The sequence below is a fragment of the Tyto alba genome, unplaced genomic scaffold, assembly GCF_018691265.1.
Source record: "Tyto alba isolate M040663 unplaced genomic scaffold, T.alba_DEE_v4.0 Super-Scaffold_13, whole genome shotgun sequence".
NCBI lineage: Eukaryota > Metazoa > Chordata > Aves > Strigiformes > Tytonidae > Tyto > Tyto alba.
In genome coordinates, this window is record NW_024881275.1 from 40513553 (window position 1) to 40540917 (window position 27365).

The following is a 27365-nucleotide window of genomic DNA, read 5'->3' on the forward strand; positions in this document are numbered from 1 at the left end:
TGCTGACAGATTTGTTTTCAGCCCAGCAGAGTAAAGAGCTGACAACATATTTTTGCTGGATATGGTAACTTGGGTTTATTTTTAGGACTTCTTTTTTTTTTTTTTTTTTAAAGTACACCAAAATAGCAGTGGGCTTAAAAATCACCATCTGCTTCTAGCAATGAAATAATTCTCTGAAGAACAGATAATAGGCATAAAAATCTCACCCCCAACTCTTACATTCTCCACAGCAAGACTGAAAGTCACAAATATATATTTCTTGTAAGCACTCTTTATTTCATAAAACAATACTGCAGGGTCATAACACCCCTGTGTGTTTAATAAACCTATTTATCAGTAATTAATCCACCAGTGTAAACTGTTTACAATTCAGTTGAGAATGACTGACTGGCAAGTGCTATTGCTATTATGACTTAGAATAGCCTAAAGCTGCTGATATTTAGGACACAATACAGATTCTCCCCCTTTCTTACTTTAACTTGGATTTAGTTAAGGTGGGAAAGAATTCTGATATGTAGGGAATTATTTATTTTATTTAAAATTCCCATTACAACTATTTTGCAATTAGATTTGCAAATCAGAAATAGTGTGGCCAGCAGGACTCTGATCATCCCCCTGGACTTGGCACTGGTGGGGCTGCACCTCGAATACTGTGTTGTTTTGGGCCCCTCACTACAAGAAAGATATCAAGGTGCTGAAGCACGTCCCGTGAAGAGCAATGAAGCTGGTGAAGGGTCTAGAGATCAAGTCTTATGAGAACCGGTTGAGGGAATTGGGGTTGTTTAGTCTGGAGAAAAGGAGGCTGAGGGGAGATCTTATCGCTCTCTCCAACTACCTGACAGGAGGTTGCAGCAAAGCGGGTGTCAATCTCTTCTCCCAAGTAACACATGACAGGACAGGAGGAAAAGGCCTCAAGCTGTGTCAGGGGAGGTTTAGATCAGATATTAGGAAAAATTTCTTCACCAAAAGGGTTCTCAAGCATTGGAACAGGCTGCCTAGGGAAGTGGTTGAGTCATCATCCCTGAAGGTATTTAAAAGATGTGTAGATGTGGCGTTAGGGACGTGGTTTAGTGGTGGACTTGGCAGTGCTAGGTTAATGGCTGGACTTTATGATCTTAAAGGTCTTTTCCAACCTAAACAACTCTATGATTCTATGAAATGCATGTAAAGAAATCTGAGCTGGTTCGCATCCAGCTAGTTTGGATTCTGATAACAATGAATCACTATGTCAGTTCAGGGTGGGCCAGGACCTAGATGCTTGCTTGACTGCTGAAGTCTATCACTATAGTTTCTCAATCCTCAGCAGAGTTTATGCCTCCAACAGCTAGAACAACTGACTGCACAACAAGATAAAACCTGGCCCCACAGATATCCCCTATGCTCTACCCATGCATGAATAGCCTTAGGAAACAAAGTGATATTATTACTATTTATTACTTCTATCTTCTGAACCCTTGCACAGCGTAAATTGTGCTTGAAAGAGGTAGAGGAGGATGATCCATTAGTTTTCTGGAAGTTGCCTGATAGAAGACAAAGGCTCAAGCTCCCATCCCCTTCCTACCTCCCTCCTAGAGAAAAACTTGTGTAACTTGGTCACCACACTTTCTCTTCATGGGCTCCAGCCAAAACCAGCACATACCCGTAAGATGGCCCACACACCCTCTCCTAGCAGGGGATGTCGTAGGCGGTAGGAGCAGGGATTGCATGGAAGGATGGGCAGAAGGTGACAAAAGCCAAAGTGGGGAACAAAACAGGTTTCACTAGTATGAGTGCTGGTGGACTGTGTTTGCTGGTTCTGTGACTTCAGCAAAGATGACACATTTTGAATTGCAGCAATTTCAGTTTAAAACATTTCGTGGTTTTGAACCATAGGACAGAACTTATCTTTTTAGTACAGTTTTCAAGAAAGGTACTATGTTGGGTTTTTTTCCCCATGATACTCCATGGAAAAACAATGTCTTTTTCAGATATGAAGATTGAATCTTCTAAAGATAGAAAATAAGAGAAACCACACCAAGATGCTTTAAACAACATGTGAGATGACTGAAATGACCAGTTTTACAAAATTAAGAAGCTTTGGAAGTAGTAGTATTTAACAAGTACCATTCCTAACAAACTTGTCATCACGGTATTTGTGAAAATTAATTGTGTAACATTTAAAAGACCTGCTAGTGACCACTGCAGCAACAATATTTAGGCTGACTATAACATTTTGGCAAAAGAGAGAAGAGGCATGGAAAAACACAGGCTTGTTGGTCTATCCTATTCTGGCAAGGATAGGACTTCTTCATAGTAATGTGCAAGAATCATCTACCTCTAGTAAACAATTATGAAGTAATTTATTCATGAGGGAAATTTGTTCTTAGTTTTTTCTGACTCAGTAGTCAATAACTACCTAAAGGAAGGAAGGGGAAAGAAAAAAAAGTAATTAAGGGAAGTGGTGGGCTTGACAATTCTAGTGTTCTCTGGACCTTTTCAAAGGGAACCCTCTTCACTGACGAACAGTTGCAGAAAAAAAGAAAAAACAGACTATGAATAGCCAAGATTCCTAGTGATCTCACAGGGAATTACACATTTATTTGGAAAGTATTAAAGGAATAAGGTTACAGACTTAAGACCCAATCCAAATTCCATTATGTAAATGGAAAAAGAAAATTTTGTTGTCTTAAAAGGAAATTGAATTTAGCTTTTAGTTCCCAGTTAATGAGATACAAGTAAATGTAGAGAACTGCAGGCGAAGTGATCAAGGAGGGATGCCATTTTGGGTTGGGTGGGTTTTTTTCATATTAAATACTTATCTGGGCTGTGATTTACTCAGATTTGTCATCATAAGACTCTCCCATCCTACTGACTACATCTATCTAAAGAGGCATGCAGATCCAATGAAAAGGCAAGCTGCAACTGACTTAATATCATCCTTAATGAATGAATGGAAATGGGCTATATCACAGATTCTAAATGCGTAATTAATGTCTAAGGATGAGCAAAGAAAGCTATGCAACCTTCATGTGATCTGGTTGTTATTCCAGGCAAAATATTCCTTTCTTCACAATAATATATGGTTATTGCTGTTACTAAGGATATTACTCGGTTTGAAACAAACATTTCATAGATGTCTCTTTCTTTTACAGTCTGGATGCCTCTGTGATTTGTTTGATCCCCCTTAAGTTGCTTTTGTTAGTGCATGCAATCACCTAAGCAGGCCCCAAATCTGCAAAACGATCTCAGAAACAGGCCCTCCCACCACTGCTAAGCAATACTTAGGTCAACTATGCTCGTACTTTGCACACGTCCTAGCACCTGAACTCAACCCTAGGATAAAGGATTAAACTTTTGTGCTGCAAGGTCCTGCTCTCAGCTTTTGCTGTACCCAGAATGAGTTCAAGGCACTCACCAACTGAGTTTGCACAGCAGGACCTTCCTAGCAGCATATCACAGACGTGAGATTTTTGTTTTTTCTATCAAGCTACAGGTACACATAGGGGACTACAAAAAATGTGAACTTGAAGAAAGGAACAGATCTATTTTGATCTGATAATTTTATTTAAAATTAATAAATTCAGGCCATGTATAAACTATCCAGTCATATCCTGTAATGGTTTAAACAGTGAAACCACAAGGGAAAATAAACTAACATCTCTTCCCTTTTTATCTTAAAAGTGTCTGAAATGAATTGGTTGCTAAAGAAACCTGATATAATTGTGACAGAGTGTTTTGAAACCCTTAGCGGAGTTCATCTGAAACCTCAGCATAACAAGTGGCCTCTTATCTGCGTACTATTCCAGGAAGAAATGCATGGCATTTCGTCATCGCAGCTGAAAGACTAGCTGGCTCTGCACGTAGGCTAAGTGAGAATAAGAGCCCTCAGCTATAATGAGGGCATGCTGGTAGCTAATGCTTAGTCAGAGGCCATTTCCTTTAGTCTTTGCTACTGCTTGTAAGAGTGGGAATGCAGGAAAAGGCAAAATTAAAGAGAACATATTGAAGGTCAATGTTTACCTTCTCTAGTTGTTCTTAATGAAGATTATTTCTGAAGAAATGGCACACATGGTGACATCCTAAACCATGTATTAAAAGAACTTTATAGCTTTATTTAATGTGACTGTTTGTGAGCAGGATTACTTACAGGAGAAAGAATCATAAAAAGCAGACGTCATTTTTTTTAGTCTGACATTTAAAGGCAAATTAAGTGAGTGGAAGTTTAATATAGTTATTTCCTTGTGAAAACTGATCTTAAATCTCCAAACAGGCAAACCAACTTTCTTCTTAACAAAGCTGTTGATACACAGGTAACTGGTAGCAACTGATACTACTTCAAAACCAAGGATGAATCTTCATATGTGAAGGAATGTGGTGAGGCACATTTCTTTTTATAGGCTTTTCCTCTTTTCTACATCCTTAAGATGACAACATCTGTGATGCACTGTCATCATACCTGTTAACATAAGAATCTGCAAAATTTGAACACAGAATGTTCAATCAACAGAATAAAAAAATCTTAAATGTGAATGTGTAGCAATGTTCAGACTGTAAGTTTGTAAGCCACTTCATTCAGGACCACATTTTGCTTTTCTACTCTGCAGAAAAATTGGCAATTATTGGGAATTTACTCTGCCATAACCACTCTGATTTAAGCACACAACTCTATGGACTATAACACTGAACATGCTGGACTGAGTCATTTTACACACACGCAGTTGCTGGTCTAAATAAGGGCTAGATTTGACTTGTTCTGTTTAACTCACTGGCTGAACACTGAAAATAGTTGGCACAGATTTTTCTCAGGAAATTCAAACTTACACAAGCAGAGGAAAAACATTGCGAATGAGATGCTGCTGTGTGCAAAAATTCATCTTGGGTAAAACTTTAAACCCTAAAAATAAATCTTGTTTTCAGTTCTCACAAATAGGCTTTTCTATTCAACTCTGAAGGTTTAAAGCAGTTGTTAATCATGTACTGTACACAGTACTAAGCAGGAAAGTGTTCAGTTATTTCTGAAACACGTTATTTTGAGGCTATATTTGAATCTTCCATATTTATGTGATGAGAGTTATGTCACAAAGTTAATCATTCCCAGGATGCTAGCATTCAGGGTAATGAAAAACTTCTTGTGCAAGCAGTCATTAATCAGTGAGTATAACATTGCATAATGCTTTCTGAAGCATGTGTTATGTGATCAGAGTACAAGGCTGCATAATACAGCAAAGTGTTTATGCCATATGCTGACCTTTTCTAAAGCAGAAATGGAGCCATGTGATGCGCTGCTCCTGCCAGCAGTTGCTTATTGCCAATAATTAAGTTTGATGATATGAAGAAACACAAACTTGTATTGCTTTAGAGTTCTAAAAGGAAGAAGCTTTGAAGTTTCTGGCACTGCAAAGCGCAAAGATGGCCAAGTTGGCTTGCATACACTACCGTTGTCCATTATAGGTACCGCCCATCAAAACTGGAATCAAGTGCCCTGCTCAAGTGCTTACTGGTATTTGTGTAAAGGAAAACATGTGCATCGTTACAAGAGTGTTGTATTATCCAGAAGAACATAAAGGTCACAAGAACAAAGCAGCCAAAAGCATGCTTGGTACCTCAAATCTCAGAACATCACAATAACATTTGATGTTCTTGTGCAATAGTGCTAGTAAGCGGCTATTACTTAATCTCCTACCAGTATTACACAAAAGTATACTTGCGAAATGCTTTAGATAAATATGCTGTAATTATATGAAATATAAAAACATGTATAGGACAAAATGTTTTTGTAACTCTAGACACACATACCTGTGGAGAGGTGGTTTTAATGAACTATTTTAACAATGGAAACAATGCTTTAAAAGCTTCTATGAACAACCTTAAAACTATGTGCTGGAAGCAGAGTGGACATATGGACATACATTTTGTATATTATGAATATACACACTGTGATCAAAAGTTCACCCTGTACACAGCTACTCTGTGCTTCTCTGTTGGCAGAATCAGGCTACAGAGCTGGAATAACCAGCTTCATAAAACTGCTTTAGCACAGCCAACTCTTCTGGTAGCATAGCTACGCCACTGCTGCTCCTACACCATCTCCTCCCTGGCTTGCTAGGGTTTCATTCTACCTCACTGATGACAGCCTGACTACTCTGGGGGAGCTGGTACAGAAAGGTGTAGCGAGGCTCCATAGGTATTACCACTTGTTAACAGCAATTCAGTTCTATCATGGGATCTATGGTATGTCACCAGTAGCTAAAATGATTTCTGATATCCCTCGTTTACTTTAAGGAAGTATTTTCAAGCTTAACTAATAATCCTTAAGGGTAAAGCAGACTCCAAGTGCAATTACAAATGCACACAATTAAGACTACATCTAAGCAGAGACTTACATGCCCATGTCCAAAATTTAGATACTCAAAATTCCTGCTGAGATTTTGCTTCAGGAAGTCACAGGCCTGATGATATCAGGCAATGGCAATTAGACAGAGCTGCATCTAAGGCCTTTCAGGATTTATGAATTAAACCTTCCACACCTAAGGAGTCTGACTCAATAGTCATCTTCACACTTGGCAGACAGGACTCCACACAGTACAAAGCAATGCTGGGGAAAGTGAGCAGGACTCTCATTCTTGTTACAGCACCTATTAAAAAAACAGTGTGATACTTGGTCCATGAGAGACTGCAAGACAGACCTTCCCTCTCTAAACTAACAGGTGAATGGTCATTATCTCTACATCTCAATAAATCAACTTGTAGAATAAGTAATTAAAGTAGAAAAGTTTCATCAGGAGTGACTGAGAGTATCCAGTGACCATGTCACTCCTGCAGGAGGGTTCAGTTCAGGTCAATTAAGTGAAAGGAGAGAGCAGAAACTCAGTTGCTCTGGTGTTTCACGAGTCCTTCAGCTACTGAGGAATTAGACAGATCAAGGGACTGCAGCATATCCTCTTCACTTTTTCAGAAAAGGACTGATTTCAGCTAAGATTTGGAATAAAGGGTAAGAATCCAAAATGAAGAAAGGAATTTTGTTCCACACAAAGTGGAAAAAAAACATGACCATGTCTTCATTTACGAACTGGTAACTTAGGCAGAACCCTTCTCATTATGCCATTTTTGTGGCTCCTATCTCCTTTCATATGTTAGATAGTCTAGGAATCATGTTTGGATGTTATGATGTCTACTAGTTATTAGGGTATAGAACTCAGGTGCTGTAACCAACAAACACAGAAAAATCCACTTTGTGGAGCTGCTCATAAAGGTACTAGAAATGACTGTGCTGAAGTGGACTGCGACTTAAACATGCAGCCTGAACACACCCTACAAACCATCCCTCCTATCCACCCTTCCTAGACCCACTGCTTCTTAGAAGTGTGCTCCCTGGCTTCCTCCTCCTTTCACTACCACTTGGAAGAGGAGGCTGGCCAAAAGATGACAACTACAGGACAACATGAATCACAGATTGAATCCTGAGTGGTCACTAGTTCGGGACACTTACATATATTTACAAAAATAGTTCAGCTACAGACAAGCTTTGAAAGCAACAGCCCAGCAGTACAGCCTTATTACACAAAAGATGCAGACAAACTCTTTCCACAAAAGCATACAGACGTATTATTAACATTTATATGTAATGAAAACACAACCTTCACAACTCTATCCTCACGATTAAAATTTTAAACTTTGTCTTTCTGAGCTGCAAGAGAGAGACATTTTTAAGAGTTTGTACAACTGGCATCAGATTTTTTAACATGCTAGAAAGAATTGAGCCAAAGATGATATCACAAAGTCCCTTATGCTTAAGGGAAAATGTTAAATCAATTAGCAGTTGCTAGAATAAAGAAGCAACAATTTGATGTAGAAGTTGCTTAAAAAAAATAACAAACTTTTCATGTTCATCTGAAAGTGGTTATATTATGCAACAAGAAAACTGAAACATACTCTCATCTCTTTAATGTTACAAAAGCTTTATTAGCATATGCTTCAGAAATTATAATCAAAGAGTAGTAGTCACTAGCCAGAACTTTGAAGAGTTCATAAACATACGTGTACAGACTGTGCCTTAGAGGGTTAATGTACTATTTTGAATTCAAGTATTGCAGTAGGACTTAGCTTTGACACAGAATGTTCACACCTTCTGTAATAAATTCTTCTAACATACTTCATATTTCTTCCCATGTGAATGAGTGTCCTTGAAAGAATTATCTACTAGATAAAATTTAAAGATGAAATCTAAGTCTAGACTTATTTAAGGGGGGTGGAGACTGATCTTATAATCTGCAACAGTTGTTGATTAATGAGCTGCTCATGATTGCTGTAGGCCTGTCCAAACTGCAGAAACAAACAATACTATAGGACTGGGAGGAATGTGTTATCTGGATGCCACACCTTTCTTGAAACTTAGAACTCACTCCGACTTCTGCTACGTTTATTCTAGCCTCGAACTACTAGATGTGCAAAATTGAATTGTACAGTAACATATGTGTGTCCCCTCGCTACCCGTCTGCTGTTTCTGTGACAGAATTTCTGTGCTACAGAACCTCCACACTGTAGGTATGGCCACTTGTAGCAGTCATGGTGCATGCTATGTGGGGGTCAAGGTAGTGCTCTTGTACAAACAAATTCCAAACTTTCTGGAGTAGAACAGTACTATCACATCCCGAGGGGGTTTGGTCTTGTCTGACAGTCAGAAGAATTTTGTTTATATGTACACATATGCATATGCACATACACATACATATGCATGCATATGACATGTCACTATACACACATATATAACGCATAATGAATACATTGCATAAAACCAGTACATTCCCATAACTAAGGAAACTTCTATTCAACTCTGTTCCAAGGTTTAAACTGAACATGATTTAAATCTATAATAAAAAAGGTATGTTACCAAATCTTTGGTAATAACATGCTCATTTCTGATTATATCTTTCAAAAAACTTTTAGGAAAATTTTAAAAACTTTCCTGACTTTGCTTATAAAATACCAATGTTCTTAAAGTGAAAACAATCCATACAAATTCTTAAAAGTGTTGCCTGAATGCTGGTGTCTGAGCTCCAGACTCAGAGAAAACAAAAGCCAGAAGAAAAAAAAAGGCACAAACAGAAAAACTAGTCTTCGTAATCCCTCAAAATACACAAGAGAAATTTCATTACCTTTGGCTGAACACATCTCTCCTTTTGGTTTATCTGTTTGCAATTATTCTCCTTTTTCTCACTTTTGGAGATAGTTGTCTTTCTAAAAGTGTGCAGAAAAAGAACATCTTAAAATAACCACATCATCATGACCATTCTCACAACTTGACTGTATCAGCCTCATTAGACAATGAAGCCCTATGGCTATTCAGCAGTGTCATTAGGTGGAAGAACAAGGCAAAAATTCCACAAATGAGACAGGAAAGCACATCTTGTTCAATGCACACCACACAAAATACCAATGTTTTCCAATTACAATTTTTTAAAATTGTAAATAAATCCTCTCTCTAATCGCATTAGACACCTTTCCAGGGACTTCCTTGCATGGAAAAGCAATGAAAGAAAAACTAAGGTGGTGATCAATTAAGATGTTTCAATTACTGTTTTCACTTTGCATCTATGAGTTGGTTTTGGTATGTGAAGTGACACTAGTACCAAACGCCTTACTCTACTTGCTAAGCCTCCAGTTTCCAAGCAGCAGATTCCAAGTAGCATGATATTCTGTCCTCTCCTGTGTTGGAGAAACCTGTTATTTTTTGTTCTGTTCCACAAATCTGATTATGGTTAAATGCCTCAAAAGGCAATAACTGAGAAAAACACGAAACAGCTGCAAATGACACATCCTGATGTTTACTGTTCTGAATGCAGCTAGTTAAAAGCAGTTCTAGAAAAGCATTAATATGAACCTCAGTGTAGGACTATGAGTAATTGCACGTAGACTGATAGAATTTCAACAACAATTTGGCAGAAATGGCTCTGCAAATCTCATAGAAATACTCCACAGAACAACATCCTCCAAGTGCTCTTAACTGTATCATTACACAACCTTAGACTAAATAAAACACCGTATTTCTTCATAGCAGGTGAGATACTCAAAAGCACTGAGCTGACTTAAGCCATTCAGACAATTCTGAAAATGTTATCCAGAAATGTAGTAAAACCAGTAAAAATGTGATTTACTTCAGTAATATTGAAAACACAAATGTTTTCACAGATTAAAGGCTAAACTGATATGTGTTATATAAGGTCACACATTAATTCAGAGCAGGAAACTGAGAATTTCTAGGCAATTTAGTAAGTTGAACTTACACTTACACTATTGAGAGGTACTCAGCTGAAGGCAAGAGACCTACCTGTATTATAACCTCTCAATATCCAACCCAGTGGAGAAGTGTACAAGAACTCACTATTCACTTCAGCTCAGCAAGAGCAGAAGAAAAAGCTGCTTATGCCTAGGGACCATGGAGATACCCTTTCAGGAAACCTGCGGGGACCAGGGCTCACTCATCCATGAGATACTGTGGAAAAAGCATGGCTTTACCAGGAACTGAAATAACTGAGCCTAAGCACGTGAAGGAGGATTTGCCAGACCATAACTTTTGTAAGGAAAACTCAGCCTTTGTCAAAGCATTTCTGTTACAAATCACCCTCTTGTGGAAGCAGAACTCTAATATTTCTATTAATAACAAGCACTGCAGCCGTTACAACATGTCACTTAATAACAGAGACAGTAAGTGATTAACACATCTTTTGCTAAAATATCGTTCCTTTAGAACTATTTCAACATCAGTATCTTTAAAATGTAAAAGTATCTTTAAAAATGTCCTACTGGTACTCACTTTGTAATAATATTCAAACTGTTGACTTCAAAGAAGGGACTCAAATTGCTACGATATGACAATATCTTCTCCTGAGGAAAGGAATGGAGAGACCACTGTGACAGCAAAATTATGTTCTGAGATCAAAACTACTAGTTAAAGGCACGAATCTACACAGTCTTATGCCACGGTATTTAAAGTCATTAGATTTTTTTAAATAGACATTCACAGAAGCTACTTAATCAGTGCTTGTTAGAAAAACAGAGGCAGCTCAATAACCAGACTGTATATCAAAGTTATGAAACAGAAACCCATCAGCATAGACTAATATTTTTTTCTCCTATTAACATAATTATTTCCTACTCAGTAAAAATAAAAATCACATGTTAGCATTTCAAAAACTTGAGAAAATGACCCTCTAGGCTTTATATGACTATCAAAACAAGCACCGGTACTTTATTTGCAAATTATCATGCATGAAATGATCGACTCAGCAAGTTTACCAGTCAACAAAGTGTGTGTTCTACCAGTTATAATCAATTTACATGTAATGATATGTCTAAATATGAATTTAAATGAGTTCTTGTCATTTCATGTTGATCAGCTGCTTCATCATCACAGATATGGATAGTGACCATAGTTAATGTTGCAGAAACAGCAGAGCATGCACAAGTTTCGTGAGCCAGTGGTAACCAAACGTGAAGAAATTTGTTTTCATATAAAAAGACAGCCTTTGACTGCTAAGCCATGTTTATTTTCCAGTCAGGTTAACAAAATTACTTTCTAAGAGGCTACTTCCAGGCATTTGCTGTATATGTCATGTCCACAGCAACTATGCAGTATGAATCACAACAGTTCTCTCACCTTGTAACCTACTGGATTTTTCCTTCAATGTACGAAAAGAACCCTGAGGCTGCCACAGAATAAAGAACATTTCAGTATCACCTCTGTTGTATATAAATATACATTATTAGGACCTGCAAAAGGACTATTCTGGAGATTAAGAGAATTCTAATTTCTTTAACAGCACATTAGTCACATTGCTGCGCAACAATCTTTAATACAATCAGCAAAAATTTAAAATAACTGGGGCATGTGAAATAAAGTTCCTTCACAGCAGACAATGCTGATCATATGACATGTTAGAATAATGCAAGACAAAGCCAGGTTTAACATACAAAAATGCATAATTATAGACTGGCCTCAAAAATGTCTTCATTTAATACATTTAAATGAATATAATGGCAAAGATTTCATCAAAAGGACGCCATTATGTGCTAAAGTTAATTTCATTTCACTCAGAATAGTGTCAGATAAATAAACTTTAACATTTTCCAAACAATAATCCTTTTTATTTCCCTTAGCTTTATTAATAATGCACATATTCAGGTAGAATACGCAAATATAATTTTTACTGGGATACAGAATCATTTCAATGCATATTTGGTACAATTTCTTATTTTTGGTGTTCAGTAGTTGCTTTTGTTTTGATAAAATGATACAGCAGATTTATACTTAACATTACATATAGGTTTTGTCTATATAAAGAATTTACAGAGCTTCTTCAGTTGTGGAATGGTATGTTTCATACATATGAAATTTTAAAAATGCTGCATGAACCTGTGACCTTGCCAATACACAGATCAGCCTTCAGAAACTGTAATGAGCATGAGCTGAAACACATTTCTATCTGGGCCCAGTACAAGTAGGGACACATTCAAAATGTTGTAACATCAGTATGATTTGCTTTTACTTTGGTGGTTGTGATATTCCTGGTGCGGATGCAAAGTGCACCTTAATGGTCCTCATAGCAGTACTTTTATCCCACTGTATTTTAAAGGCATCAGCTTCTTTCATTCTCCCTTGTAGCGAGGAGGTCTCTTCTCCTTAAATGCAAGAAGACCTTCAATTCTATCCTTTGTTGGAATAGTCTGCAATGAGCAGAGTAACAACTGATTATTTACACCAAAAACAATACCAAGAAAAATATTGTCATACAAATCCTAGTTCTTCAATTCATCCAACATGCAACTTATAATACAACAGAAAAATAAAAACTAAAATGTCCAGGCAGATACAGGAAAGTACCAGACATTTCAAAGACATGATATAGGGCTGATAAACAATTTTGGAGAAGAAGATCTTTTCTCCAAACAGATGACTGTGGGAAGCTCTTCAGGATTTGTTTTTGTGGTTTTGGTGGTTTTGTTTCAGGTTGTTTTTTTGGAGGGAGGGGGTAGGTATTAATCAGACCACCATATGTTTTAGCTAAGTGTCTAATGCTGATCCTTCGATTTCCATGATCAAAAACCTGTCTCAAAGTCCAAGAACACATAAACTCAAATACATCATTTCTGTGTTTTGATGCCAAAGATGTTTGTCTCGATTTTCTGTTGGTTAGCATATATGCCATTAGTGGTACACATTACTGAAGTGCCCTTTGTGTTGTTTCATGTTAAAACAAAACAAAGCAAAACCAAGGCACTAGATGCATGGCAGTGTATGACCAGCTAGGTATACAGCTGGTTGCGCTTCACTACCTTTACCCTAACTGTCTTGGCAGGGAGATGCTTTTGTCCTAAACTACACCTCATTCCTTAAAGTCCTTACAAAAATAGAGTAAGTAGAAGGAAGGTCCAAATACAATGCCAAAATATTTGTAGAAGAAATTACAGAGCAATTTCTACTTGAATTTCTGCATGTTTCATAACAGGCACTGACAAAGACCGTTTTCTGTGTTTTTTCATGTAATTGTAGTTACATACCTGAGCGTAACAAGCTTCTTCAATTGCTAAACCTGTTACTAAGTCGACCTGAGGAAAAGAATACAATGGCTTTTTAAAAGCATACTTTTATATATTCATTATATATTACTTCCTGACAGCTAACTTAAATACTGTGTTTCTGCGTGCCACATACTGAAACACTTTGGCAAAGTTCTTCTACACTACTTTAACACAGAAATGCTACACTGCCGTGTCGTTTTAGCTATATAATCAGCTGTCAAAACAATGTAAGTTCTTCACTACAAATCATCTGGACTAAAAACCATTAGCTACTTGCACATTTGTAATAATTTCATTTACTACAAGGGGAAAAGATTTAATGTACTGCATGATTATTTAAAAATTGTTCTGAAACAAGTTATCTTCAAAATGTTATATAAGAACATGATGCCACAAAATAAACGTAAGTTCAAGCTTAAAGGGATTTAAAATTAAAAAGAGGCCAATGGCAATCCTGCATCATCACCTAGTTTTAATAACATCCTTTTCTTTGTGAGCTGGTCTGAGCAGCTGAAAAGGCTAAATTTTCTCCTTACTGCTTCTCTGCCTGTCTTAAGCATCAGCTGCTGCAGAACTTACCAGCTCTCCACATGGCCACTGAAAGCACCGGGGCTATGCAGCACAAGCAATTTGCCAAGGGGATATAAGCTATAGGATAGATTACCAAAGGAAGCCATGAAATCTCTATTATGGAAGGTTTGTAACAGCTTGAATAAACATTTGGCTTGATTGGTTTTGACAGAGTAGGTCTTGTCTTGGGGCCTCAAGACTGAACTAGATGATCATTCAGAATCCTTCTAACTTTATTGTCCCTAATTCTATAAATATAATGATTTTGACCTTTCAGTCCACTATACCTGGTAGCCAGGTAATTTCGCTTGTAGCATTTTGAACCTTGGGTACCACTGAAATAAATCTTGAATTCCATCATTACTTGCTGTGGAAACGTATCTCTTTGCACAACAACACAACAGCATCTGAGTTTGGTTCTCGGGTCAAAACTTACTGGCAGGACCCTTTGCTGAACTTAATCATATTACTGGTTTCTTTTGAGACTTCAAGGAAAAAAGGACCATTCTTAAATTTGTCTTCTTGCATTCAGATGCTGCATGCAGTGTGATGCCCCTTCTCTTCTCCCAGGTTGAGCTATAAGGTGTCCTGGTGCAGGGCTTATGCATGTACTTAACTTTAAACATGAATAGTCCTGCTGAGCTCAGCAAGATGATTCACAAGCCTAAAGTAAAACACATGTCCAGATGTGTTCAGGGCTGGATTTTAATGAGCTTTAAGAGCTAGGTCAATAGTGTTCAAGGAGTGGCAATCAGAATCAAATATGGAATCAGACTCCAGATATAATTTTAACACTAACCTCTATTAAACTAATAAAAATAAATAACACGCCTTTCCGCCTTTAATGTTATTAGTTGCTGAACACTGAGAGCATTGACAGACTTGATGGAATAAGACTTTGAGAGCTTTTTTCCAATCAGCATTTGAAATTAATAATTAGCAGAGTACATTACTCCTAGACAGACATGAAGTTACTAAGCCTCATTACAGAATCAGCATCAACTCTAGTTTCAAGAGTATAAGACATAAAGAAAATTGTATTTAATCTTTTAAAAAGTTTTGACCAAATAGATTTTGAAAGCCTATACACCGAGAAACTAGAAACAGTTCTAGAACAAAAATCACCATGTTAGACCTGTTGCCAGCCTGACTTCTGCTTACTCTTATGGAAAGTACAGATCCATACCTCCATTCCCTGATTGATGGCCAGTTTTGCAACTCTCATTGCTACTGGTCCCTAAAATGAAAGAAAAAACTTGTTTACACATCATCAAAATCAACAAGGTTGTGCCGTGAAGAGCCTGCACATTGATGTTCTTACATTGGGACATTCTAGACCTGTGACTTTTATTAAATTTGTAGTAAACAGGTTAAACACCCTAAATTACATCACTATAGTAGTAGACATTTGCTTCCAAACAGATAGATTCGATATTGAGAAAAAGTTAAAGTATATTGTTTTCAAAAGAACCTAATTAAAACAATGTGTTTGGTTTATGTTTCAAAGGTGCTGAACATGTCCACTTTTGTCAAGCTTGCTCAATTCCCTTCAAAAGAAGGCTCAGAATGGCTACCTTAAAAGAAGTCATTACAGGCCTTTCCCAAGGTCAGACTTATGTTCCTATTATCACACAATGGAGACACATGAAAGATGGGATAATGAAATAAAATTAATTGATGCAGCTTCAAACCTAAAATACACTACTGCAAAGCCTGCACTGGTCAAGTGACAACACTCTTTTGTGAGCAACTGAGGTCCCCAGTGAGGTCCACCCTCCTCCAGCAATGTGTGACAAAGCAGCTAGACATCTTTGGGAATTGTCTCAGTTCTGTGCCTATCCATCAACATTGGCTTCTGAATGTTCAGACATTGCTTCAGAAAAGTGGCCTGCTGCTTTGAGAAAAGCCAAATGTTTCTGAGCTGGTTCCAATGCAAAGTTTTAACTATAAATCAACCTCCCAGAATCACTGTACATTAAATTTTTTGCTGTATTTTTCATGTCTTTCTGTGAGGGTGTTCAAGACACAAATAACCAATGCTAAACAATATATCTAATCTGTAACATTTTCCACTTTCAATGAAAAATATTAGCTGTTACACTTGTGATCCAATAAAGTGGATTAGTATTTTCTTCTTCTGCCTCCTATGAATTTGCTACTAGGGACCCTTCACTTGAAAAGCAGGTTTATCAAAATCTCCAAACTCACATTCCTACTCTGAACAAGCAGCTTGCAGTCTACGACAACAGGAACAGGTAGCAATCAGTTAACACAAAGCCTCCTGTAAGGATCATACTTAAACTTCTTACTAAAATTTTCAAGTTCTAAAGCACAGGAATTCAGCAAATCTCATTTCAAGTCTTTTGTGAAAGACAGAGATAGAACATCACTTAAGAATGAATGATAATAAGAGCATGATTCCTTCACCAAGCTGATACACAAAGGACAGAAAGTAAACTTTCCACTAGTAAATGGGTTTTGCTTTAATACTGAAATTACATTCAGCTTTATGTTTTCAAAACAGGAGTTACACTGAGATATGTCCACTTCATATGGAATTTTTCAACTCTTTCCTGAAGTGTTCAACAGCAAAAGAATAACCTATTAACTGTGTTACTAAAAATCCCCCATACCCTACTTTTTTGTTTAAAACTTGAAAGCCAAAATATGTGATACACAGAACATTTCGTGATGATATAAGGACTGACAGAGGGTTTTTTGCTTCATTATAAAATAATTACCAAATACCACCACTCAATACACGAGAGAGAAAACTTCTGATTGCTCTCTACATAACCAGAATAGCTTTTTAATACATAACTTCATGACATTTTTTCTTAATACAGCTAGTTCTTCTTTAGTTTTAATGTTTGGTAAAAATTAAAATCAAAATAATTTGCCTCACCTGAGGTAAAAATTCTCTTGCCAGAGCTAATGCTCTTCTGTATGCAGCATCCCCTGCTTCATTCTGTTCTACCACATGGCTAATCAACCCTATTGATTTTGCTTCCTCACCATCTACAATACGTGCAGAGAATATTAGTTCTTTTGCCAAAGACACTCCAATTGTGCGAGGTAACCTCTGTGTCCCCCCTAAAATTTGGAAAAAGAGAAAAAGCCAGTGTTAGTTTCCCATGCATTTATACCACAAATGTAGATGTCTTGTTCAGTTCATTTTTAATTCCATATACAATTATATGACACACATACAAAAAATAAACTATCATACAAAGGCATTCTTAAATGCCTTCTTCTGTTTTGAAACTACATCTAAAATGAAATTAATTGTCCTGTTTCTTAGAAAGACATGTAAATAATTGAAAAGAGGCTAATATTAATAGGGATTCTACTCAATTACAGACAAGTTACCTTATTCTTATCAGCCAAAAGCTGAAGGAAAACTGCTTGCCGGTAATTACCATATCCAAAAACACAGCTTCTTTTTAACAATCTGTATATTTTTATGATATTAATCACCACAATATGAACACTATTGAAGAACTATACTCAAAAAGAATACATAATCTAACAAGACTGTAGTCCATGCTAAAACTTGTATATGTTAGGGACAGTATTTATATCTAAACTAAACTAAAACATCTAGACAAGGTCTTTAAAAAGCCATGGTTTTATGTCTTCTTAGTTCCATATTAATGCTGAAATCTTAAAGCTTGATTACAAAAATTAGGGAATTACAATAGCAGGTATGGATCAGCAGAGAAAGGCACCTAATTTTAGTTAGCTTTTCTTACTGTTAAAAGCTTCGTTGGCAAATCAGCATTTTCAGAAGGTCAGTAAGCAGTAATTACTTTAAACAGAAATGTGAAGATTGCTTAGTTGGACTAACAATTAACTTTCCAGAACTGGCAAATAACAAGAATATGAGAGTAATCATTATCAAAACTGAAGTAGTAGACTCAAATCACAGAAGTGGATGTTTGTTTGAATTAAAATGGTGGAAATGGCCTTTATCCAGGAGAAAGGATTTTGAAAATATACAAGGTCTACCACTTTGACATGGATCTGAAACAAATACTCGATTTATATAGACAGTCTGTAAGTAAAAATTTCTTTCCAAATAGCTAATACATTAAAATATAGGTACAAGAGGAATATTAATAGGAGGTGTCCAAAGGGAGGTGGTACAACACTGGATAAATGTCTGTTCAACTAATATAAAATATATTAATTTCTACTAGATAGTGGTGGACTAAGCCACTATTTTATTGAAGCCATTCAGTTATGTTTCCTGAAAATACTTTAAATACATCTCTGAGACAAATTGACTGGAAACAAATAAAAAGTTTTTGTGATTCAATGATTCCATTTTCAACTACTGCTTTTTATGAATCACAAGCTTCAGTACTACTGTATTTCCTTCCATAAAAACAGACCTGCCTTTGAACACACTGCATCATACAAAAATGCAGAAGGTGTGGGGGATTTCTACCTTACGCCATTCTAGAATATTACAAAATCATGATGTATAGCAAAAACTGCGATATACCTTCTGGGCTGAAACGGAAGAACTAAAAAAACACTTGCACTCGTAACAGCTAAATAAAATTTGTAGAACAACAATAGTAAACACAAATAATGTGATATTCTCTGTGGTTTTAGCACTCTGAGAGGATTTTAGCAAGACAGTCCTAATGGTCAAGGTAACAGGCAACAGCATGAGGAACTTCTGTTCAATAAATTCTAATTCTGCTCGTTTTACAGCTAAGCCAGTGATAGTGGTAGGGGGAAAATTTTGCTAACAGCATAATTCAAAGAAAGCCACTACTTTAGAGCATTTTTATGAAAGGGATGGGTGTGTGGGGGAAACTAAACCAAAACCCTTTGTAAAATATTACAAACCCTGAAGCCTAAGCCTTCCTATTAGCCTTGGCTGTCTCACTGGTGAGATTCACAGAGAATGACTAAAACTGTAGCTGTCAACTTTTATATCAGAACTACATGCCATAAAAATGTGAGCTGTGTTTTCAAGAAACTTGCTGCTTCTGATACTGAGCTGTACCACCATCGCCACATACATTTACTGGCTTTTTTGTTTTAAATATTGAACATGTCTTTTAATTTCTTACCCAAAGAAGCTATCTCACCCTAATCAACATCTATCCTTATACACAATTCAAGTGTACATCAGAACACAGCAAATGTCTACTCTGATTCTCTTTAAGAATAATTTAGTCATAAATTACCGCTTTCACCATAGTACTGGAATCTAGAAAAGCATCAGGTTTGGCTTCTGATTAAAGAAAACTACTTGTCCAAATCATTAGACCTGAAACCATATGAGGCTGATCTCCTGACTCCACATCTTCTGCTTCTTTCTTGCTTGCTATGCCTAGTATTTTTTCTACTTAATTATCTCCCCTTCTTTTACTGTTTTATGTCTTCTATTACTGCTTTTACCAGGAAATGTTGAAAACAAAATTTAATTGAGCAACAATATTTCATAACTTTGACCAAACAATGGATATGTTTAAGCATGAAATAGTGTTTATAGATGAAAAAAAGTGTTCTTGCCAGAGTCTTACACAATAAGGATTAAAGAGCAAAAAAAAGCAGACTATAGTCTATGTTGTTTGGCTGCCTCCTGCACTGCAAAGCCATTAAGCAGAGGAGCATATTCTTTGATTAATATTCACAGAACAGAAGCCAACAGTTCAGTACATCAATCACATATATTCAGTAGTAGGAATAAGATATATGCACACACAAAAGCAGTAAGACCCAATTAATCAAATGCACACAACGCACCAAAATATGTCTAACACACCAAAGTTACATCCATTTATGAAGAAAAGACAGAGCGTACGCTGCAGATAGATGTTCTGTTTTGGTAATACACAAAGAACATATAATGCCTGCCAACTACAATCAGAGCTAAAGGAAGTAACACCCAGTCTTCAAAGACATTACTTAACCAAGGCATTTCATCTAAATGTAGAGCAGAATTTGATGGAAGAATAGTTGTTTCATCTTCACAAATTTAATGACATGTTATTTCAAGGACTAGTGATCTGGTATTACTCACTGTGTTGATAAAAGTATTTGACATGCAGTTGCAATGTAAATGCCTCCTTATCCAAGATGGTATATATTCAATGATGTAATAATTGTAAACAGCAGCTTTAGATGACACTCTAGTTCATGTGAAAAGACACACTAAATACAAGACTGCTAAGTTCTGGTACAAAAATTGTTAAAACTGTGGGTTTTTTCTTTAACAAATAGTTGATTCTGTATGAATATTTATTTACTGTCAGTAATTCATCAATTACAAAATATGTACACAACTGGTTTGGATTAAGGGAATTACGTGATAAATTCCCAAGAGTATATCCAACAAGATGAAGCAACTAGCTTACTGGAAATAGATTCATCATTCTGGCAGAGAATATCTACAGTCAGTAGTTTCTCACAGCTGAAGGCTCTGTCAAAACATATTGGAAAAAATCCTGTTCTGACAAAAAATCCAAACCTTAATTCAGTAATAATCCTGTTTATTAAGCCAAGTAAAAATAAGTCTTTCTATCCTAGCCTTTCTATCATGAGCTTGTTTGATTCATGTGATATTAACTGACAGGTTTCTAGATTTCTTTTTTTAAAGACTACTGTGCATTTCTAATGTTTTACTAATAATAAATGGTGAAAACAAAGTTGGCCACAAACTTTCTAATTATCCAAGTCAGTCAAGAAATGGCTCAAACATATCGTGATTCCTTTGCAGAAAGCTGTAAGGAGCATATTTTTCTCCTTTCCACTGAAACTTATGGAGATATGGAAAGCAGAAACCTGCTGTTCATAACACCAAATCCTTAACAATATGAGCCCATAAATAAACTAACATGGATAAAATTATTATTCTAATGCAATGGTTTTCAGTCATGTAAGTCGTATTTTGAAAGTCTGTGTAACAAATATATTCTCCACTTTTAAAGTACCTGCCATCCATTGCTAAGCTAAGTAATTTTCAAAATATTAAACATCCAAAAAGCCTAAACAGTCTATAAACACAATATTTAACACCAAGTTTCATGAGGCTGGGGCCTGAGGCTGACTCAGAGGTTGCCCCAGGGTCTGTGATGACTTAGAAGAGGAGTTGTCTGAGTGATATTTCATAGCAGGTTGCCAGAAGGGCTCGTGGAAGTCTGGCTTGTCAGTCAAGATGAAGAAAGCCCTGCAGGAACGTCAGACACAACCTTACCTGAGGTTGAAGAGGTAGGATGACCTGTCAGCCTGGCAGTGGCAAACCCCAGCTTCAAAACTGCCAACTTAATTTGCAAATCAGTCTTTAATTTTCACAATCTGTTTTATTCATCTGCGTCTGTGGATTGGTTTATTTAAAAAACCTATCTGAGAAATGCCTAGAATATACCAAACCATCATGCGTGGGTGGCTTGAAGGTGGCAGCTTGAATTAGAAGAATGTAGTATTTGGCTTGAAGATGTACGAACACTTACGATGCATGAGAGAAAGTGTAAATACACTTTCAGAATTCACTAGCAGTTAAATAATCACAGCTTTTGTACAGAAAGATTAAATTGTTGGGTAATTTAGAAAAACTGATTTATTTTCAAAATAAGTAATCATCTTGTAGATTGAGAAAGACAGAAGATGGTTTCCCAGCAGACGACTGCATACATCAAATGAATCGAACCAAAAAATGCATCTGGAACCTGATCTTTATAAAATGGACTCCACTTCAAAAGGGACTCTGCATCTGGTGTAAGGAGCTTACTCTACGTTTCCCTCAAAAGCACAGTATAACCAACTGCACAGACACCACAGTTAGACTAAACACCACTGCTTGACAAGCACAGATCTGCTTTACCCGTGGACTCCCAGGACTCACTGTATTAGCAATGCACACTCTGAAAATCTACCTTTTTTAAAAAAAAAAACCCTGAAATTATTTGAGGAAGAAAAGAGAAACACCTAAGGCCATTAATCTACTTGTTAACTCTTCCTTAAATGAAAATGAATGCAACAAGCATGAGCACACACAGACATTCAGTAAGGCCACGTGCCTTCCTATTACTCCAGATAGGAACTTGGTCTTATTGTCGTTTGGGAATGCAATGACGGAAAGTGAACTTAAACAAAATTCAAAAGTACATACACATTAAAACATAACTCATCTTGCTGCAGATGGAAATTAATGGCCCAAGAGAAGGCACTTTCCAGTTTCAAAATTACACCCACACATTTATGAAGTCATTACTCAGCTGTAACAACAGGTAGGAGGTTTAGAACACTGCTGCTCTGCATGATCATACTTTACAAATCATGTGGGCTTTATGAGTAATATTAGGTAAAAACTTTTATTTAACTTGTATTTTAAGTAAATAATTTTATAGTCCATGTTCTTACAGTTTTGGATTGACTATGACAGCTAAAATTTTATTCATGTGAAAATCAGGAGAAAAAAACCCCAGATGAGATAAAAACTATCATCATTACTTAGATCAAGTGAAATACAGAAAAATTAATTACCACAGTAGTATCCTATTTTTATTTACATTTTTAATGAGTTCACCGTCCCAAACTGGGACAATTACTTTAGTTTTTAATGGATAGAATTGAAATAAAGAAACAACGAGCAAAGCAAAAATCATACTATTAAATCTGAAGTCTTCACTGCTTATGAGCAAGTGACTTGAATGTTTTCCTCATTGCAGTGCTCTCCTTACAGAAATCTAACATTTCATTCTTCCACACAGCACAGAAATCTATCACTCTGCTAAACTCCCAGTAATTTTAAAGATTTTTAAGAATTATTCATCCCTGAAATTATCTGACTTGAACAGCACTAAGGAAAGGAGAATCAGTGGCTAACAGAATGGGAACGCAAGGGAAACAGTAAAGCCAGTGAGACTGTAGGAAGACACAACCCCACCTGGTTCGGCTGTCAAATCCCAAGAAGGCAGAGCACACTCTCTACTGATAAGTATATGTAAAATGAACTCGCACATATGAAGCATATTTTTCATCTGAAGTACAATGTCCTCCCAGATGAGACAGCCATAGACTACAGCGACACTGCACCTGGCCTAGTACCTAGCCTATAACATAATGTCAGCAACATTTTACAGTGCTTTCAAAACACAGACTCTACGAAAAAACTGCCCAAATCGTTCTAAGTTGGCATGCACTAATCTAACAATCTGTTATGCAAAAATCAAACTCTTCAGTAAATCAGAACTTCTTTTTGAGACATCAAGTCTGATATTCAGAAATAATACGAACTTTTTCAGCTTGATCTGTTAGGTTCTGTAGTGGTATCTAGGAGCATCAGAATGGCATTCTATTCTTTTTACTTCCCCGACTGATCCTTCTATTTGTTATATTACAGTAGTAGCTGATATGTGAAGAAATAATCACTGCTGTTATTAAGAATTCTGTAAGTCACATGAATAATTGAAATGTTTTTATTTGTGCATATTAATTTGTATTCTGAATGTTACATTATTTGCTATTCCTTGTAAGTGTATTACCCATCTGCAAGAATAATTAAAACCTATATTAGAAATTAATAATTAAAATAAATTCATCACAAGTGTAAATATAAACATGCATTCAGTCTATGTTATAAGATATTCTCCATGTGCTAACTTTGATCACTTGGATATATGAATGCCTAGCCTGAAACAATGACTCATTTTTTTTCAGAGACACAAGCAGCTTTAGTAACTCCAGTGTGTGGTTTTCATGCTCAATACCTCCAGACCGGCTTTCAAAACTCTAAAATCAGGGAACTGACACCTGAGAAATTGCCCAGGTTAGAAGCCTATGACATGGACTGAGAGAGAAGCTACTTTTACAAAGCCAGGATCATCCCTTACAGACTCTACAGAAAATTTCTTTATTCACTATACAAATATGATTCAATCACTACTCAGCTATATTGAGAGCTGCAGGTACCCTCCCAACTATACAAAGGACTAAGTATTCAAAGACTGAAAGTTTACAAATTCAACACAAACAAAAGCAGTTGGAAGAAGATTCAAATTGCTTATTTGTTCATGTCCTTATCACACCTCTCTACTACCTTCAACTGACCCTTGGTTCCACACACTACTGTTCAGAATCAACTGAGAGAGGGTAGGTAGAAGTAGCATATTGTTTTGAGTTACACTACTATTAAAAGTCCAGACAACAGATGGTACATTTAAAATTTCTTCCCTTGCTGATAAATACTATGTAGTTTAATTCATACTGTTAACATTCTGAAAATCAGAGTTTTTAAAAACACTACAGTCCAAATTAATGAAAAATTCTGACTTTAATATGCATATAACTTTGTGTAAAAATATATAACAACTTTAAATGCAGATGGGATAGATCTTCTATTAGGGCAGTTGCTGTGTAACAGTGGACCTACCCCAATAGATGCAAACCAGCATTTTAACACTTTATTGTTTGGGATTACTCAGATGTTTTTCCTTAACAGAAAAGTATAGCTTCACCTGCTAGTCAATTTGTAATTCCTCAGAAAAATCCCAAAGCCAATAACTAACAGGAAATAAACAAAGAAAGAGATTAAATAAGTGATTATTCTCAGGGTGTAGCTGTCAGACTGTTACAACACCAAGGAAAGGAATCACATATAAGAAAATACCTTTTATATTCCTCACACCTGTTGCTGTGACATAACAATACAAAAGTCATTGTTTATAGCATGCAATGCACAACAGCTGTATTAAATGGCAAGTCTGTCCTTATAGATGGAGAAGCTACTGCTAATTAGATTCTTCTGTCATCTAATCATGCACAGATGAGTTGTCTTTCATCGAACTATACAGATTTAAGGATCAAAGAAATTAGATAATAATTTTATTTTCCTTACATCCTACACCCAAATTCCAGGAAGAAACACTTTTGAGGCTATATATGCAGGAGGTAGTGAAGAAATGTATCTATATCAGCAGCAAGAGCTAGGATAGTTGACGGAAACACTGCAGTTACTAAAAAAAAAAAAAAAAAAAAGTATCTTTTAATTAACATAAGTCATTAAGAACAGTTTATAACAAATACTAAGGATCAACAAGACAGTGTGATCCACTCACTTCTCACTAGCTAGCCTCTTCCCGCTCTTCAAGCAGGACCATTCTGATATGAGCAGACCTAGCTGCTCAACCCTTTGTGCTTCTAGGTGCAGCCACTGCCTGGTTGCTGCTCCTCATTCTGATCTCTCAAGGCACTCCTACATGTAGATCCTTTGAGCCTTCTCTGGGAGCAATCCACCTGCTTGATTAAAGAGTAATTGCTAGAGCTCTCCCAAATCCACAGCATTTCAGGAACATTTTATCAGAGCCTGGAGACTTCATACGCTCTCTTTCTGCATAAGTCCTTCACAGAATACATGGTGTATGGGAAGAAACTAAAAAAAAAAAAAATTCTTTAATAAAGGACACTTTACCCTTTAAATCTGAAGAGAATCATGGAATCTTTAGAAAAGGAGTAGACATGTTGAAGGAAATCTCTTGTAGACTCCATTTGCCTGCAAGGCTAGGAATTTGATGAGCAAGCATAAACCCACATCACCTTCTTGGCCTCAGCCTCTTTTCTTTCTTTCTCAGAAAAAATGGTATTTTTAAAGAGAATCTCCATCTCTCTTTCATTTTAAGCTGAAATGCGTTTCACCCTAACAACTGGCAGCCCTCTTCCCCGCCCAGCCTCGGTTGTAACATTTATTCTTCTTGCAAGTGGACCACAGAAACAGCTCAGAAATTGAAAGCCTTTATCACACACCTCTGTTGCTAACCCTAACCAAACAGGGTTGTATCCTACCATGCATGTATAATTTAAGACCACACAGCAAGCTGTAGGTATTCTGTGGAGATATCTAATGAAATACCAAAACCAGGATAAGCTTGCAATGTATCAGCATGGCCCTTATGCTTTTTGTATTGTAAAACCTAAATATTACTTGAGACAGTCTACATTACTGTCTCAGTCACTCTCATTTGGTTGCTCATTCGTGCATCTCTATTTCCTTGGGGTCTTTTAAGAGCCTAAAACATAGTTTCTGGTGAAACAAAATATTCTATTTAACCCAAAACAAAACATTTTGGTTTTGCCACTTGATTTGCTTGGTAATTTAGTTCAGCCACTAAACTGAACATTCCATTTTTTTTTATAGTCCCACCTACACCTAAAAATGTCTTATTAAAGAAGACAATTTATCCTTCTTCTCCAGTCTGCTGCTTGTACTCAAACCATGCACTACTTCATACCAGTGAGAATTTGTGGCAAAGGAACCCCCGGTTGGTTGAACTGATAAAAATAAAATACAATCAATAAAAATTAGACCATTAATGTGATGGTGATCTTACATGCTACTCGCACTGTACATGTGGAGTACCCTAGAGCGGCAGCAATGTTAAATGTTTTGCACTGATCATCTCCCAGCCCCAGCAATATGTACATCCTCTCCTTACTGGTTCATAATGGGACAGAGGTCTGGTTGCACACCTCTGTGTTCAAGCTGGCAGGTTCAAATCTCACTGACAACCCCCCCCCACACACACACCTATTACACTAAACACAGTCATGATTCCCTGCAATCTTCTGTTAGATCGTTTTAGCTCCCTAAATATGAAATTTCATACAAACATACTGGATGGGAAAGAGACAACTACTCCCCTCGCAAAAGAATAAAGAAACATTCTCTGCAAGTATGAACTACATCTAGCTGATGTTCAAGGCACATATAAAAGAAGACAGGGTGTAGGGAGAAAGAACTCTTTTAAGGAAAGAACACTGAGAAATTCAGTGTAGGGAGTAAGCCTGCAGTTGCAGGGAGATGGAACAGATGACTGTAATTGGAAGCAGAATTTCCAGTGACCCTGTGTAAAGTTCCTGAATTTCTTCTTTTTGTGGCAAGATCATGACAGTATTTCCTAGAAATGGGGTAAATGAAGGCTTCCTTTAGCTTTTTTATTTTCTGGAAACACCTAGGAAAAATCTTGGGACCATCCAAATTCTGTCAGGCCAATAAATATGTTTTATCCTTCTCCATAATCAAGAAAGCCAAGAAGCTTATTAAGAGGACTTCATAGTCCCACACTAAAAGGAGACTTTCGTTTGATTTGTAATGAACTAACAAACAGCCATTCCTTCTGGAAGGTATTAATGATATTGGCATATTGAGCTAAAAGGTCAAAAACTAAATTCCTTCATCCTCTTTCAGTTTGGGTAATTTAAATTTCAGCATAGTCATCCAT

At 36.6% G+C, this 27365-nt stretch overlaps 1 protein-coding gene across 1 annotated transcript in view; it reads right to left on the reverse strand.

Annotated features, from left to right (window-relative positions):
* Nucleotides 1-11201: 11201 nt before the first annotated feature.
* Nucleotides 11202-27365, reverse strand: part of AUH (AU RNA binding methylglutaconyl-CoA hydratase) — a 112749-nt gene continuing 96585 nt past the window's right edge. The window contains exons 7-10 of the mRNA XM_033008913.2: nucleotides 17033-17220; nucleotides 15314-15364; nucleotides 13537-13584; nucleotides 11202-12702 (exon numbers count right to left, since the gene is read on the reverse strand). Of these exons, the coding sequence (XP_032864804.2) occupies nucleotides 12625-12702; nucleotides 13537-13584; nucleotides 15314-15364; nucleotides 17033-17220 (365 nt within the window). The 3' untranslated portion in view covers nucleotides 11202-12624. The remainder of the gene's footprint in view (nucleotides 12703-13536; nucleotides 13585-15313; nucleotides 15365-17032; nucleotides 17221-27365) is intronic.